Below are 18,326 nucleotides of genomic sequence, written 5' to 3'. Positions count from 1 at the left end.
AATACCAGCTTTGTTCTGGTACCAGGAGCCTCCTTCCTCAAATTGAACGCCTCTGTGTCAAGGCGAAGACGGTCCTTGGCAAAGCACGCTGGTATGTAATCACCAACATGTAGCCCCTTTTTGGCCAACCCTCCACGAGCCAGGCACCTGAAGACCTCCTTTTTATCCATCTCGTTGTAGAACTCCACCAACGAAACGGCCCCGACTGGACCTTTGTCTTTCGTCTTCTCACCAGGACTCTTTGCCAAGAAAGGCTTGGAGTACTTGATTGGACGTTCATAACCAAAATCTTTCATCATTTCGGACAACTCTTTCGTATCCCCAGATTTAAGGCCTTTGATCACAATTGTTTCTTGCCTTTCTTATCTCTTGTTAATGTTCCAATAAATCAATCCTCTCGGACGTCTCTTCAGTTTGCTTCAACATCACCAAAGACGTCTTCAACAGTCGAGCCACAACAGACATTGCCTTTTTGATCTTTTCCTCACCAATGTCCTTGGCAAGTAATTTCAATTCTTGAAGGCACTGGATTGCTTCCTCCTTGGTTTCTGTTGGGGTTTCTCCCATCTCCACCGATATAACTTTTGATTCCTTTCGAGGTCCAAGGATTTCGTCCAACATACTAGTAAACTTAGTAGGCGATTTCTTGCTACGCCGAGTTGCTTTTTCATTTTGATGTGTCTTGGCTCAGGATGTCTCAGTTTTGAATGGAGAGCTTGATTTCACACGTTTGCACTCTTTGAGATCTGATTACTGGCATTTGAGGCATATAAGAATCGATTGTAACTGATATTCAATCTCTCGTTAAAGGTGTTGCGGTACTACCGCATTTCAGGACAATATGTGTGGCAATCTAGTCTCAGTCGGCCAAAAACAAGCCAAACATTTTGGCACGTACATGGCAATCAATGCCCACAGCTGCAGAGGTATGCCAGTAGTTCCATATAACTTGATCAGGGATTCAATATATACTTGATCAGCATTAAGCCAACTTTTGTAAAAAATCAATGTTTAGAAACTTCTACTCAAATAGGTTAGGTCATACACATCTGAAAATCAAACTGAGCCTAATGTAAAACACAAGCCATTATCAATCCATTGTGCAGTACTCGCAGTATCGTACTTCGAACTAGAAGCTCTACTTTAAACTAGAAATGATGCCCCCAAGTTCTGTTTGCTGATCACTACTATTAAAATGAAAGCTTATATTTGTCAATTGTTTTACCTTTTAACATTTGTATTAAATTTGGCCTACCAACCATAATTACTTACTGGCCGGAAGAAAATTGAATGAAGTAGTCTCAGAAGATATTTTTATTGACTTCAGTATTTCGATGCTTTTTCATGATTTCATGATTGCTGTGGTAGTATCAAAATTAGAAAAAAGAAAAAAAAAACCGTTAAATAGGCTCCGTAGCAAAATTTTTTGTCACCAAAAGCGGATTTTGACGCACCCTAACTTTATCCCCTTAAAAGGTTGTATATATATTACTGTGTTACATTTCCATGAAGTGCCATGTTGCAACATGGGCAAGTTGACTGCAATTGCAACACAATTCTGTGACAGTGAACACTTTGACCCAAGATTTCAATTGATCTCTCTAAAAGGGTACAATGATATTTAAGGACAGCTGTTGCTTTATGGTCTTATCATTTATTCTAGGCCGCATTTTAACGCTTACATATATGGTTCTGCAATTTTTTTAACTACCAGAGCTCGTCTTTTTGCCAAAAGAGAATTTCAGCGTGGGACAGCTCTTTGAACCCAAATAGAAAATTTGAATTCTAACACGTAGAACAAGAAAGATTAACGTTAATAATGGCAATAAAGTAGAAGACATACGAAGAAATCTGTTCTCAACATAACCTTCGTCAACCACCCAACCTCTCAAAACCTTCATAAATGACGTGTTCGGGACCTTGACAAATGTTGCCATGTCAATTTGCTTCTTTGAACCCACATTGTAGCGCACAACCAAATGCAGTAAGACGAGATGATAGCCCCCAATAATGATACCTACTCATCCACTGTAGCACACTGGAATAGGTGGCCACCGCTCTCCCAGTTGAATGACCGCATTCATTCTCCCACTCATTTCCACAAAACTTTGGAGAAGACATCTGCAGAACTCAAGATTCAGTGCTGAGCCCATATTTCGAGTTCTTTCAAGCACCATCTACTCTCTTGTATGATTCGAAGAGCGAAGCAGGAGTTACACAAGTATTTGAGCTTTAAGTTGATTTGAATGAATACCAGTTGAGAGGAGAAGCATAATGTTGAATAACAATGGTCCAACAGTTGACAAGAAGATCTGTAACTTTTCGAGATGTGCTCGTTGGCTGCACAAGTGGGTAAATAGATTTTGTCGTCCAAAACTAGAGAATGAAATAACAACGCATATTAATGAATAGGGTGGCGCAAATTGCGGATTTTTAGCTCGGTAGAAAAGACAAAATGGTTTCGTAAAAAAGACGTTTCAAAGTTTGCCAAACAACCCGAATCCTTCTAGCGTAAAAGTTTGGATAGTCCAATATTTTCCGCCAAACGTTTGGCCGACGTTCAACAAAATCATCAATTTTCTATATTATTTTAGCGAAACGCCATCTAGCGGAAGGCTTTCTAAATGTTAATGGAAGGCTAGGAAGAAAGGGTCCTGAAATTAATGGAACGATGTCTCTTTACATCTGGCTTGCTCTTTTTGGTGACAATATTCTTCGTTTTTATTCATTTTGAATTGAATGCTTCTGTTTTATAAAGAATGTATCTAAAACTTTGTTAAAAGTACTAGCCATCCAACTTTCTATACAGTATATTCATGACAAACAATCAAAAGCTCAAAGAGTTTTTAATGCTTGATCAGGATTGATAAGGGTGATATCGCATTATAATGTATCTTTAAAGCTTAAGCAATCTCTCAATTTGTTGTAGCTGTAGAAAAAAATATACTTTGAGTGATTCTGACAACCAACAGGGAGAGCAATGTATAAATACTGGTGTTAAAAAACCATTTTGAAGTCAAATTTTGTGGACCCCATTTTCCACAATTATTAGTAACTTGTTTTCAAAAAACATTTTGGCGTTTATAAACTTGACTACTCCGGGTAGCCAGGGTCCGTCTCTAATTCAAATCATTGTTAGCACTCTTAGTAAGCAAAATCATTTCTTCAATGCTAAAACCAAATTTGGTACATTTACGCGACTTTAAGAAGAGCCTAGAAATTGTCCTTCTTCTACCCAGATGTCGCTGACGATGATTTCCTTTCCGCCTCTACTTCCACAGCCTCGCTCGACCAGCTTCTACCTAGTTCGACACACAAACAAGAAAGCACACCGGTGTTTTTTTGTGAACACCTCCTCTGTTTTACGCGCACTCGTTTTGCTAGAGTCGTGGGCAACTGACAAAATGGATGGGAAATATTGGTGCACCACAGTTCAGCAATGGCCCCAAAAGTGATGCGTGTACATGGTGAATTCAAACTGACTTGCTGAATAAAGTGTGTTGATATTGACAAATGTAGAGTAAAGTATGGTCTCAAAATTCTTGCGATTAATACTATTCATTGCAAACCAGTTATTATGAATTACAACAAATTAAGTGCTACAGAATTGTGCAAACTTTACCATTCAAATTGAAGAGTGATTGTGGAATAAATTGAGTTTAAGGAAAAAAAATTAAAACAATATACTACTCATCTGTACCACTGAAATTATGAACAAGCACAATACGAAGCTTCTTATCTCTTAATAGTCTTTAATTTTGCGAGAAATTGTTGGTGTGTAACATGAGAGTTCACATCGGAACTTCACAGTCTTAAGTCAATCTAAGAACAATCAAGTCTTTATTTACTCATTCATGAGTCTTTGAGAGCTCTCTTTAAAATGCTTTTATATGGTTCTGAATATGACTCCTGCACTGGATTATAATGTGTTAATAGATACTATTACGATTTCTAATAACAAATGGCTAATAACAGAATGTTCTCTGCACGTTCTTCTCAAGAATCCATTGCACTCTCACCAAGACTGGGCTTCTATGGTTACCCACATTTTTTACTAGGACTAGCGGCATACTTCACATCCTCGTTTCGTTAGTTTGTCCATCCATAGCCCCGAGACGAACTTTTCGGGAGCAGGCTTGCCATGTTGTTTTGGGAAGCTCTTAGGCCAGCGTTTGATAGCGCCACATTCCACAAGTAAATGGGTTGGGCGGGCATAATGTTCCAACAGTTCTGGAAAGAGCATTTCGAGCATTTCGTGCATTTGTTGTACAGAGATTGGTAAATCCACATGAAGTGAGCAAGTCCCTCAAGCACACACAAGTATCCAACAACCTTAAAGCCTTAATAGGTGAGTTTAAAATCTGACAATAAAGCCCCAAATTTGGCTATTTGGAGTTGCAATGTTGGCGGGAAACGATAACAACGCTCAAGTAGGAAAGTTATATATAGTTCTTGGTAACAAGAACAGACGGGAGTAATTTGGATAAAAGCCAAACTCTGCGAGTCACACCCATCTAAACACTTGACGCCAAGTGAGTTTCCCACCAAATCTCTTGATTAATAGGGCTGAACTATGAGAATATCACCAAATGGGCAGCAGCCACCCACCCACTCTAAAACGGGGGCTTGAGTATGGACAGAAACATTTCCAGCCCCCATAAACACATCAACGTACGTCTCAACCCACTTTTGAAGTGTTGAAAATTTGGAGATGGCTAAGCTTGCCGTGTTTCTTTGGAAAAGAACCGAATTGCACCTTGATTTCAATAAAATGCCTATCTAATAGGCTCTGATGTTGAGCATTACAATATAGGAGCATAAACACTTAAAGAAGTGAGAAATGACATTCAATCTTTGGGTCACTAAAGATACTTTCTGCTGTTTACTTGTATGAAGAAAATGGCAATTGCCCTTTCTTAAAGAAACATTAATAAACAATTTTGGTCGCAGTTCTATCATTGAATTGAGCAGTGAAAGAACAGAGATAGATATTTGACTTAACACCTATATTGCCACCTGTGAAACTTAAAAAAACATTGTTCGAAAGGAAAAACGTTTTTTGCAAGTTCTCAAGATTTTTGGAGATTTGAAAACAAAAAAATATTTGTGTGTCGTCAGAAGTGTTCAAGATTTGAGAAAACAAGAAAACCCGAAATCAAACAATTAGATGTCGTAAAGTCTAGATACACTCGTGAAGAAAAACGCACTTTGGCAAATGATCCTGGAAAAAAACAACGTGTGGCATTGTTTGGAAGGGCAAAAACTCTAATTGACAAGTTTGCTTGAACATCACAGAAAAAGTACAAACAAGCATGTATTTTGCTTCGTAGAAAAGAAAGTTGAACATGTCCTAGTGACTCACACCGATTACTCAGAAAGTCGTGTTGACAACAAGATTTACTTGCATCCGAGTTCTCAATAACGACATCATTTTCTCGGAGGCTGAACCTTTTTCATACAAATTTTTAACACCCTTCACAGAAAAATATAGAATTCTTTGAAACTGCCGTTGTGTCAACTATTCATCAGAGCTTTTTAATCGATTAGCAAAATATGCCAGAGGTGATAAATCGGAATCATGAATTGTCTCGATCGAGTCAAGTGAGCCCCCACAAAGGCTCCTTACAACCCTAACTGGGAGTCGTGATTTTTTTCCAAAGCCCATCTCTAATCGTCCTTGACGTGACAGAATAAAAATAACGTCCTAGCAGGTGTCAAATTACGAAAACTTCCCCACACTCTCAGAGTAGCAAAACACCTCTTCTCTGGGGTGTGTAACGACTAACGACTCTGGAATGTGAGACCGAGCTCTGTCTAATAAGCTCTAAACACATTTGTTCTGGATCCCAATATGCATTGCACACTTGTTCATTGAGTTAGACCTCCCTATCTTGTGTAGGGAACATCACTCAACAAGGTATTCGGAAACTGTTCATCAAGTATAGCTTTAGCAACACTTGTTGCCGTATCCAAGATCCTATTGAGATTTGATTTGAGGTATGGGTTAGAATCTTTCATGATATGTTTGTGAAACTTTCGCATTCCTTTGCTATAGTGAACTCAAGTTAAACATTGCTCCATTTTGGTTCCAGTGAACATGGGTCGATATCTGAATCAATGCTGTTGCGGTTGTACCCTCCGAACCGGAGCCCTGATCATTGGTATCATCAGCTCCATTGTGGCCATCTTGGATGTCATTCGGTTCTTCTCTCAGCATGAAGACCTCACCACAGCTCTGCCTCGCTTTGTGGTCACCATCATTGAACTGATTGTGAGCTTGCTTCTGGTCTTCGGCGCCTATAAGAACAATGCCAAACTTCTCCTACCCTACCTGTTCTTCACCATTGTGGCCTTGATTGTCTATGCGGTTTTGGGCGTCTGGTCTGGATTGGCCATTGTGGCCAACAACTTGGGTGCCGCCGTCTCCATCTGGGTCACCACAACGATCGTATGCCTCCTGGCCTTATTCTGTATCTGGGTGGTGTATTCGTTCCACGCTGAGCTGACCGGCAAGCTCGTCACTGTCAACACGGTCTAGAGATGTGATGTGTCACCATTCAGTTTTCAGTTCCTTTTTTTCTGCTCTGGAGAATCATATTTACCAAGGATACCAATGAAATTACCAATCCACTAAAACCTTGACTGCAAGTCGAAATAATAGCATCAAAAATAATGTTCTGTCCTGAACAAAACGCGAAATATATGTAATTTTTAATGAACCTCATCGTCTCTTCTTCAAGCATTTATTTTGCAGATGTATTTTTTTGAGGATATGCTCCTTGAACACTCGAAGAAATTTACAGTATAAGTAAAGGACAATGAATGTCACATTTTAGTTAAAAAAATCCCCAAACCAACGTTCTTCACTTCTAGACGTGGAAGGGGTGGTGAATGCACTTAAAACGACTGGTTGCTCATCGGTTATTTTCTATCCATTGGTGCGGGTTTTACAGAATTGAGACCTCTTACCCTAAATAGGCTTAAAGACCTGGTTTCGACGGCCACTTAGCACCTTGTTGTACGTGAAGCCCCTATGAACTAGGGATTTATCATCGTTATCAAAGCACAAACCTGTGAAACAAATGTCTCCAATTCATTGATATTGCTCACGCCCAGTCTAGGAATACACTGAATCAAGATTAACCACCACTTGCCCTAAAATAAAAGATTACTCAAGTATACTACCGTATCACGTTATATTTTCAGGTTTTACTAATGTGCTATGTTGATACAGCATCCAGGGCTTTTCAAAATTGTGGCTTCTCAAATACATGCTACATCTAGATCATCAAGAGTATGAGCAAAAAGAATAATACCTTAACTACTGATAGGTGTGGCGTGAATGAATAAGAGAATCAAATTTCAAATGCTTGTGACGAGAAGTTTCAAAAGTATCACTGAACTTATCAATTTAAGTCAAGGCATTGTGCCCACGTGGTTTCGGCCTCTAGTAACGACATTTTACAATATCACATTTTCAATCTTCTCTTTCACTTTGAGAAGTGTGTGTCAGATATTTAGAATCTTATTCTTGTTCTTCTTCAATAACAAGACCGTGGATATCTGCCACAACGTGATGATAATACTAAAAAAGTCTGCACATAAGTATTTTCATTTCTTGAAGGCGAAAAATGTGGCCGCAAGAGGCTCTGAGTTAATAAGTGATATTCCAAAACCGAAGTAGATGAAATTTGATACACACATATGCATGAATGACAAAAGTAATAACATTTCAAGTCTTTTGGTTCTTGTTCAAACAATTAATGACCGAAATGGGTGTTTTTTCAGAAGCCGTAATTATCAATCGCCCTGTACAGTCATATGCTCAACACCCTCTTAAATAAGGAGGATAGTTAGCTGTTCAATCTGATTGTTTGTTTGAAGGCCTTCAAAAAGGCCTGAGACACATTGTGTTTCTGTTGCACACAGCCAATGATGACTCAAATTGAGCCAAGATCAAAATAAAGACTTGACCCATTTCGAAGAGTGTATGTCCCTTGGGAAAGCTGCGGAAAAGTGGGCGAGTCTTTGTGTTCACCGGAGATCCTCCTGAAACACACCAATCATGGAGGGAAAGCATTCGAAAGATCAAGTCTGCATGCATGCGTAGTGGGAAAAGCCCGACAGTTCGTACAACCGTAGTGTGAAACATCCTCCCGTCCGAATCGACAACCTTTCAAACGGTCCCTGTTGAGGCTTGAGTCCAGATAGAAAGCTTTCAAGATCGGCATTTCCAGGCACTCCTGAGCACTTGAAACTTCCAAGTGACATTTAGGCAAATTCCAAGACGAAATTAAGCCACTCCAAGACATAAATCGCTCTTCAGAAGAGAAGGAAAATGGATTTGAACCTGGGCCAAAACCTGACCATCTGGCCTATCCTCAAGTTTGATCAGGACTATGAGGTCCTCGACAAATTGGGGGAGGGCAAGTTTGGGGAGGTATTCAAAGTGAGGGATGTGCATTCCCCAAAGGCAAGTGTCTATGCCGCCAAATTCCTGCATTGTGACAAGGCCGCCATCAAGTTGCGGATCCGGGATGAAATCGACCTTCTCCATAGCTTTGACCACCCCCACGNTTATCAATCGCCCTGTACAGTCATACGCTCAACACACTCTTAAATAAGGAGGATAGTTAGCTGTTTAACCTGGTTGTTGGTTTGAAGGCCTTCAAAAAGGCCTGAGACACATTGTGTTTCTGTTGCACACAGCCAATGATGACTCAAATTGAGCCAGGATCAAAATAAAGACTTGACCCATTTCGAAGAGTGTATGTCCCTTGGGAAAGCTCCGGAAAAGTGGGCGAGTCTTTGTGTTCACCGGAGATCCTCCTGAAACACACCTATGCCGCCAAATTCCTGCATTGTGACAAGGCCGCCATCAAGTTGCGGATCCGGGATGAAATCGACCTTCTCCATAGCTTTGACCACCCCCACGTTCTACGCCTCATTGGAGCCTTTGAGGACACTGACAACTTTATTCAAGGTACCAAGTACTGTTATCAAATTATGAGCGAAGGACAAAGAGAGAGAGAGAGAGACAGACAGAGTTCAGCTGAGATGTATTTGTGAAGAAAGCGGGTGCAAAAGTGGATGAATGACGCAGAGCATAGAATCAATCATACTAGATGAGATACTGTGCCCACTTCATTTTGACGGCAGTAGTACAATAGTAGCGAAATGACAAGTAAACAAATTATAATAATGGGTTTTCCTCTGAACCCCATTGCATCAAAAAATACATAGATTGCGTAGTGGTTGAAGGAAACTTGAAGTTGTTGACCCTGTCTATTAACATGTATGAATCTTTATCAACAATGATGTATTTGGTTACAATTAAAGACGGCCAAAATATACGTTAAATAACTTCGTTTTAGGTCATTAAATATGCGTAAAAACTGGTCAAGATTTGCAATTAAACCCAAAATATGTAATCTAAAATGAAAAAAATAGATCAAGAGGCAGATAGTTGCGAAATTACGCTGGGGCCCAGCAGCCTTCACAAAGATCTTTTTGATCTGCGCTATAAGCTGATCAGAGATAGGTTCCCTTCTCGGCCACTCTATGTAGGGAGTGAGCCACTGACTTCTCAACGCATTTCATATCGCAAATGTTTGGTCCATCCCAACCTTATTTGTCCTTGGCCCGACATGCCCCGGAAGTATTGGCGGGGTCGCTCCTTTGTCCGGCTCTCAGTCAATTTCCATCAACATTGGAAGCTGATATGGGATTTGTTCAATCTGGCTACTACAAAAAACAAGATTTCCATTTTCACATGCACCAACCTGTTTTTGTAATGTCTGTGACCTCCCCCTTAACTTTTTCCAAGTCAATTTTGTTGCGATATCACATTCAACTATCCCTCTGCCGATTCCAAACAATCATTCTTTTATTTATTTGCGTATGATAAACAATCTCGTTGATGCCCTTTACAAGTTGTCAAGACCAAGAGTCGCAATCCATGAATATTACATTACATCTCTCTGGGTTTTCAGAGGCTTTTCTAACGACTACAGGGAATGCAATACCCAGTGCTATTAAAATGAAAGGTTATAATTCGCCTATTTATTACCTTTCAATCTTTATATGACATTTGGTCTACCAACGAATTTGTGTTGGCAGACCGAGCTAGTCCTAGAATGTAGGGTTGATCTGGTATGTTATCTAGAAATTTGTCCAAGTCTGACTTGAAAGATGCTACCGGTTCAACGAGACCTATGTACGTTTCATGCCCAAGTCAAACTCCCAAAATGCTCTGAACTCAAGAAGCGACAAATGCTGTTTTTGCTATTATCATTTTAGGACGGGTATTGAATCCGGATTCAGACGAAGTGGTTCGTATTTCTCACTGAACCTAGGATCCGCAAATGCTCTACTGAATTTTCAGAGACCTGCTAAGATGTCTTACTCTGTGAATTTGAATTCATTTATCAAAAAAAATAATGTCGATGTATTTAATCGAAGCATGAGATTAAAATTTCAGGAGTACTAATCCGGTAACTCCTCTAGACAATTGAATTGTAGATTGATTATCTTTGAATCTTGTTTACATCCAGTGGATCATGTGGATAAATGTTTGTTTCCTGAAGCTCGTGTTGAATAACAAAAATCAACGGTAACTTTTTTAGCTTTAGCTTATTGTAAGTTCACAAATTTATTATTAAAAATCTCAACAACCCTGGTGAACCATGGATCTCGACAAACTAACGGGGAAACATTTCGGAATGTAACCTATTTTTTCCATTTTTCAGTATTGGAATACCTGTCAGGTGGTCAATTATTCGAGCGGATTATTCAAAATGAAACAGATTTCTTAGAGGATGATATTGCCGGACTCATGCGACAAATCTGTGAAGGCTGTCGTTACTTGTCCAGTCAAAACGTGGTCCACCTGGACATCAAGCCAGAAAACATTGTCTGTATTCACCCCGACGTAATGATACCTCATTTCGTTTACAAAATAATGATATATAGTTATACCGCCTTTTCCAACGACTCCATTTTCAGAGCTTTCAAATCAAAATCATCGATTTCGGGTTTGCTCGGCGATTGGCAAATCCAGATGAGGAAGTTCGAGCTACTGAAGGCACTCCGGATTTCGTTTCCCCAGAAGTGATCGAATACGAGCCGGTGACCCTGACCACGGACATGTGGTCCGTGGGGGTTCTCTGCTATGTCTTATTGTCGGGCTTATCTCCCTTCCAAGGAAAATCCCAAGAGGTAAAGGGCAAAATTAGATCTGTTAATATCCATTTGTTATTATGTATGATATAAATCCAACCATACAAGTTTACATTTTTGACATTGAATCTAGTCCATTTTCAATGCTGCTATACTTCGAGGTTGTTAGTCCATCTGGCTATCCATATATCACATCTGGAGTTATGGCCGTTCCACTTGGATCTTCTCATGAGTTGCGAGGATCCAATGGCATGTCTGAAAATGTGACAATTAAAATAAAAATGTTAAGTCGGGTTGGGTTGATTATGTACCCAAAAAATTCACCAAAAAAAGGGATTAATTTCAGATGTGATCTTTCACAGAAACAATTACTTTGAATTAAAATGTAATCCATCACAACTGCTTTCAAATGAACTCAATCAACATTGCTTGTAAATGTGAGGGCGGCTCTACACTAGCATGAAAAACCAAGATTGAATCCGGTTTGAGGATGGAAGTCGGACTAGTGCTGGGGCGACTCCGGTCTTTCACTGTACTGAAGTCGAACAGAAAGACTCATATTGCTAAAATCTCGCCACAAAACTAGTCCTACTTCCATCCTCAAACCGGATTCAATACTGATTTTCCATCGCAATGTAAAGCCGTCCTAATTGTGATTAATCTGTTATCTGCTGCTTTCTCAACTATGTTTGCCCTTGATATGGCTCGACCTATTGGTAAAATTATAAAATCGCATTGGCTTAGAGTATTACTAATGTGTTAAATCAAGGACACTAGAACAAGGAAACGTCATTTTTTGTGATCACCAAACCTTTTCCGCTATGTCAGGCCTAAATTATTGGTGTTGATATTTTTGAATGTCAATTATTAGCGTGGCTATTGAAAAAAAATATGCCACTTTTCATTTTTGCAACCGCTGATGGTATCTGCTTCAAACAAGACATTAACATATGCTTAAAATGACTTCTGGCATGTCTTGAAGAACAATTGCTGAAAAATGCTTGTTAGGTTTTCGTGATAAAGCACGAATTTGCTCTAAATGTATTCGTTTGTCGTTTTGTCAGTGTACGTTACTGAACAAGTTTGGCGCAATATTTCACTGACTTCAAAGACAATTTGATTGCTCTTGATTAATTTGATGTTCATGGTTATTTCATCTATTCTGATTTCCAAAATTAATTCATAAATATCTAGGATATGAACAGAGTTGTTTATCAAACAGAGCATTTTTTTCAAATACCTAAATAGATTATGTAGCATGGGCAATCTTGTTTTATTGACCATAGAGTTACTCTCTTGATTAAACTCAACGGCTTACATGGTGGGCAAAGGAAATTCGTGTTGTTGCCTCTCTTTAGAGTCCCTGGTTAAATAGACTCTCAAGATTAAAGCACAAAAACAAAACAAGGATGTCCCTGTAGCAGAGGTTGAGAGCACAAGGTGCGTCCTCTACAGCCTGGCTTGCAAAGAGGACGCTCTATATTAGTCCTTGAAAATCATTGAAATGGGGCCTTCTGTTGAGAAACTGAAGACACCAATACCTTCCAATTGGAATTATGGATAAGTATATTATTACGAGAATGCATTTATTTGTTGTTCTTTGCCGGAATAATCATTTGAATGTATCTTAAAGCCTACTGCCAACCAAGCCTTGCTCCCACTTTTGTCAAGCCAGCCTTGCACATCTGCTCTTTTATTTTATGAAAGAAAGGAAAAAGAAAGAGAGTGTCCCAAGACCCACCATACAAAGGGACAGTCTCGTCAGCTGAGGCTTTTGCTTGCGCTGTTTGACAATCATTTGCCGCTTTTCTTTGCCATTTGTCTGAAAGCACTGCTCAAGAGGACGCACAAAGTTCAGTATTTAGATGCGCTGCATTCCGTTTCTCAAGAGTCAATACACTCTGAGCCTTGACAATATTTCTTTGCAGGAAACTTATGATAACGTGATGGCACTAAAATACACATTTGACGAACCGGAGTTTCAAGAAACGTCCTTTGAAGCCCAAGACTTTATTCAGAAACTCTTGGTGATTTCACCCAGCCTAAGAATGAGTGCATCGGAAGCTTTGGCCCATCCTTGGCTTACAGCCGAACCCAAACAGATTTATGTGGCCACCACAACTTACATAACCCGGACCAACTCAAGGAAGACTTCCTACGATCGGTCCCGGCTAAAGATGTTTATTACAGCCAAGTCGCGTTGGACCAAATGCGCCAATGTCATGTTAGCTGTTAATACATTGAAAGAATTGTCGGAATGATCCGAATAAATGACTAAATTGAAAGTTTTAAATTTGAAAGTTATCTGCTTGACCTTCGAACGATAGTCCTGAGTAATTACAATCCTGGATAAGTCAGAAAAACAAAAATGCATTTCAATATGTTTTTTTGACATGATTGGCAAATAAATGCCTGAAATTGAAATTATTCACTTCTTTTAAGTTTTGGGACATGCTCCTAGTGTTGAATGGACGACAATATCTCCAAGGGAAAAGAGGAGATCCCAGAGTTCTACCAAAAAAGGCCACCCTTGATGTGAAGAGCTTGTGAGCAAGAACTAAGTCCTGCTCAATTCTTCGCTGCTCCAAGGAGTCCAGGCCTAAAGTTTCCAGTCTGCCACAATATGTTGGATCTCTGAGCTTTCCTGGCACTTTTGTTCTCCACCTCTGCACAGGTTTAATCTCACAAATATCATTTCTTAAGACTGGACACCAAACTTTGGTGCCAATTTGCAAAAATTGCCGGACGTACGTCTTGAAAAGCTTGGTTTGTTTCTCACAATCTCTTGTTATGAAGTGCCGTCCATGCAAGCCGAGGATACAATTCGCTGTTACTTTTACGTCTGAACAATGCCTGGTGAACTTGTTTGTTGGGTAGAATGTGATTCAAAGACCTTTTTGAAAGTGTTTTTTGGATAGAAGGGAACCATTTGTCATCACAAATGTGAAAGGCCTGCACTAGTGGCGTCTTCCAAAGCGCATAGACGTGCTTTTCAGGGAGTCTAGCCCCATGCCGTTCACCGGAGCCCATCTTTCGTCCACTGTAATGTCCATCTGGAGAGCTGGCACATCTTCTAGGTCACTGATCTTTTGGAAGAACTTCGAAACTTCACATGCAAACTTCAACATCCCCAATCAATGCAAAGGTTGCAAGTAACTCACGTAGATGAGGAAAAGAAGAGGTCCAAGCACACTACCTTGGGGAACACTAGATTTGACCAGTTTCCATTCAGAGCCAATGGCATTCAGAACCAGGCGTTGTTTTCTCCTTTTCAAACAAGCTTGAATCCAGGTTTTCATTGAGCCACAAATCCTGACGCCCTCCAACTTCCCCAACAATAGTCCACGATCAACTTCGTCAAAGGCCTTCAAAATATCTAAAAAGATCACAGACAGATCAGCACCAATGTCAGGAGACATAGCATTTCATTTGAGGCATTTCTTTGCCAATCATGTCAAAAATATATTGGAATGCATTCCCACTGAAACTTTGACAGACTTCCTCATTATTTTGGTTTGTTTTTTCACGGGCTTCTCTAACCTCTACAGGGAATGCAATCTCCAGTACTACTTAAATGAAAGGTTATAATTCGTCTATTTATTACCTTTCAATCTTTATATGATAATTGGTCCACCAACAAATTTGAGTTGGCAGACCGAGCTAGTCCTTGAATGTAGGGTTGATCTGGAATGCTATCAAAAAAATTGTCTGACTTGAAAGATGCAAGCGGATCAACAAGGCCTACGTATTCCCTACGAATATTAGAGGGAAGCAAATTAAACAACGAAGGAGCCCGAGAAAAAAGAGATGTGGACTTCATTGTTTGAACTAGCCTGGATTCTCGAGCACTTGACGGTGCTCTCAAAACACACGTTAAGCCTCTGCAGTCATTTGAGTTGACCCTAAATCCTAGGTTGGGACAAAATCACTCGTTTGGTTGGTCCCGTTAATGTGTTGATCGAAGGAACACATCAGAATGAGAAGCTTATTCACGTCAACCTACTCAAGAAGGCGTTCCCAAATTCATCGACTGAACTTGGAGAACTTCGAGGCCGTGGACGAGTACGGGTCTTTTTATGGGATGGGGGTGTGGCGGGAACGCTACTAAAGAACCAGATATTGATGTTCCTGTATGAGCAAGAGCGAAACGTGATGAGAAAATTGTAGGTATCACCACTTGAAATATATCTCGTGTCTTGTTATATTTCTTTTTTGCCTTGTCCTAACCCAGGATTTAGGGTCAATTTTAGTGATTTTAGTGGTTTAATGTGTGTTTTGAGAGCACCTTAAAGCCCTCCAGAATCCAGGCTAGTTGAAACAATGAAGTCCAACTCTCGTCTTTCTCGGGCTCCTTCGTTGTTCAATTTTGGTGTTGATCCAGTAGCAGTATTTTAAGTCAGACCTGGACATGTTTTTGACTTAAATTCCTGATCGACCCTACATTCAAGGGCTAGCCAGATCCACCAACTCTAATTTGTTGGTCGATCAAATATAATGTGAAAGTAAAAGTTAATTAAAATGAATAAGGTTTTCTTTTTGAAGTGCGGGGAATTCCATTTCCAGTAGCGTTAAGGAAGTCTGCGGAAAAAGCACTTTTATACGATTTTTCTCAAAAAATCATGAAAATAAACTTCATATTATTAATGAATTGAAGTTCAATAGGTGCTAATGAAGAATTGTTAAGACATGCTTTTGGGAAACTGGCCGCTCGTAAAAGGAAGTGCTGTATTATAAATTCCTAATTAACAACTGCCTCTTTTTACATACGATTAGTGGAAAAGTGAGTGTTTGTTTTGACTTCGGAATGATGAAGGAGTCATGTAATGTTAATATGCTTACCCATAATCCAGTTTGCTATAACGTTGAAGCATTCGTTACTTTCGCGTGTAGTGCCATATCTTTAGGCCAAATCTAGTTACCAAAAACTGGTGAGTTTTTGACAAATGGAAAAAAAGCAAAAACAGATTTGATTGTTTCGCAATGAATTCATGGTTCATCAGCAATGCCCCCAACAGGGTCCTTGCAACATCTATAAATAGATTTTGTCTTTGGAGGTGGTGTTAAGCCTATCTTATCTTTTATTTCTTTTTGATTGTAATAGTTTAAGTTGTCTTTGTGCCACCTAGAACTAGGCAATCATAAAGATAGGCATTTTTGATTTGTTTTTGGTATCATCTTTATCAGCCTTTGATAGAAAATATGGCATAAAATTGCGAGCACTCATTGAAATGTGTGGTCCTCTCCTGATGCTTCACCTTTATGAGAAAAAGGCAAGAATCGTTGCCTTGCTCATCGTTGCATAAGCTTGATCTTGTGTCATAGAATTCATCTGTGATATTGTCGTTCTTCTTCTTTTCAACAACTCTTTATTCTCTTTAATTACTCTTTATCTCCTTCTTTTCAATAACTCTTTATTCTCTTTAATTACTCTTTATCTCCTTTTACTCTTTATCCCGATTACTCTTTAATCTCCGTTAAAAGTCCTGCTTTACATGTGTGCGAGAGTACAGCACTGTCTTTTTTGTGCCTCCCACCATTCCTCAAAGGGTTCGAAATGTCAACTGATGCGAAACACCCGCAAAACAGCATTGTTTCACTCCATCGTCAGTGTCATTTCATGTTCAATGAAAAGCAATTCAGTGGCACCTAAACCAGATTAAATTCGACCATCTAATAAACACTAGGTTCAAGCAAGATCAGAATGCTTTGATTTTGAAATGTAGCTAATCGTTTGCGTATATAAATTACGTGCCATTAAGAAAATTATGTTCTTTGATTTGACAAAATTTTATTTTTTACGTTTTCTCCACAACATTAGCAAGCATTTTTGAACATACAGAAATTCATCTCGGAAGAGATCATTCGGAAACTTGTCTCATTCTTGACGACGACAGCAAACGTTATTTATTGGCTTATCAATTTAGATTCCTCTTTTCATTGGAAGTGGCCTGGCAGGCGCAGATCCAGCTCTCATCCGTGACCGCTTTTTTCCCGTCCGGGATTTCTGCCATGATGGCTGCCATCCGCCGCTTGGAGCAAGCCTGTTGTGCCTGGGAAGCGAAAGAACGGGGTTTTGGGGGAGAAGGCACTCTCGTCTTCAAAGGGCGAGATCTTGAAATCCGAGGGGCTGGACTCTCTTGTTGAGGGATCTGAATGACAATCTCGAACAATGGCGCATCTTCTCTTGGATCTGGAACACCTTGCATGCCGAGAGGCGATGGTAGGCCAACAATTGGCCGAGATGGTTCCACTTGGTGCTCCACGGATTTTGGTTCCCAGATGTCATCGCTCACTGGACTGGCCACTCTTGAGGCAAAGGATATTTACACCGAGTCAAAATATCGTCAATTGTTTGATTGATGTTCACTTTTCTAATAGGGCCATTGAGAGGGGCCCAAAAAGGGGGAGGAGTTGGGCTGGGCTTCGGGGATGGGTGGTTCAACACGTCTGTCTCCAAAACTAAAGTTGCTTCCAATCATTGTCTACATGTGGTCGTCTTCCGTTGGTAAGGGATGCTGTAGGTTGGCCAAAAATGCACAAGAGGTCTCAATGATCCCATCAGAGAGAGATCCCAATAAAGAATCGAGATCAGGACAAGTGAACAAAGCAAAGTGTTCGGAAATGGCTTCATCTATCGCTTGCATAAGCTGGCTTTGAACATTTCAAAGCCATTCCAGGGTGTTTGGCCTCTTTTCTTCAATAGCAGAAACAAAGCAACCTGTTGTTCCAAAACACCGCCGGCACTGAAAGACACATCCATCCTGAACTCAATTTCCGTTGATGGAATCTTGGTGGACAGACTGATTGCAAAATTTCTGATGTCGTGTATTGAATTGTAGTTTAATTTTGTCGCGTGTGAACAACTCACCCACTTGAAAGATCAACATGAACTGAATATTGATTTAACACAAATAACACAATGTAGCTTCCACCACCGCATTTTCTTTGCGCAGTGAGAACGCAATCAAATCAAAATTCACCGCAATTAGACCATGCACTTTTTTGAGCCTCAAAGAGAGGTGGGTTGGCCGGCGTGACTAGCTTGAAGCTCGTGTTGACCGACCAACTTACACGCAATTCCCTTATTATTGTGGACGACTCTGAGCAAAGCAAAATGATGAATTTAATCACGCAGGCCATCTCTGGAT

At 40.0% G+C, this 18,326-nt stretch overlaps 2 protein-coding genes across 4 annotated transcripts; both read left to right on the top strand.

The window, feature by feature from the left end:
* The first annotated feature begins 4,189 nt into the window (after positions 1 to 4,189).
* On the top strand, positions 4,190 to 6,719 carry LOC131893307 (uncharacterized). Of its 3 annotated transcripts, none has more exons than XM_059243300.1 (2): positions 4,190 to 4,348; positions 6,093 to 6,719. In XM_059243300.1, exon 2 carries the CDS (start codon positions 6,098 to 6,100, stop codon positions 6,536 to 6,538), a length of 441 nt encoding a protein of 146 aa, XP_059099283.1. In that variant the 5' UTR covers positions 4,190 to 4,348; positions 6,093 to 6,097; the 3' UTR covers positions 6,539 to 6,719. The 3 variants fall into 3 exon arrangements, with proteins under 3 accessions (XP_059099283.1, XP_059099285.1, XP_059099284.1); XM_059243302.1 differs by lacking the exon at positions 4,190 to 4,348 and adding an exon at positions 5,774 to 5,917; XM_059243301.1 differs by lacking the exon at positions 4,190 to 4,348 and adding an exon at positions 5,854 to 5,997.
* A 1,619-nt stretch (positions 6,720 to 8,338) lies between these two features.
* On the top strand, positions 8,339 to 13,574 carry LOC131893335 (myosin light chain kinase family member 4-like). The gene is made up of 5 exons (XM_059243335.1): positions 8,339 to 8,591; positions 8,768 to 8,983; positions 10,749 to 10,930; positions 11,005 to 11,217; positions 13,107 to 13,574. Exons 1-5 carry the CDS (start codon positions 8,339 to 8,341, stop codon positions 13,437 to 13,439), a joined length of 1,197 nt encoding a protein of 398 aa, XP_059099318.1. The 3' UTR covers positions 13,440 to 13,574.
* The last annotated feature ends 4,752 nt before the right edge of the window (positions 13,575 to 18,326 follow it).

Source organism: Tigriopus californicus, chromosome 2 (genome assembly GCF_007210705.1).
Source record: "Tigriopus californicus strain San Diego chromosome 2, Tcal_SD_v2.1, whole genome shotgun sequence".
NCBI classification, from domain to species: Eukaryota; Metazoa; Arthropoda; class Copepoda; order Harpacticoida; family Harpacticidae; genus Tigriopus; species Tigriopus californicus.
This window is presented reverse-complemented; position numbering and strand designations above follow the sequence as displayed.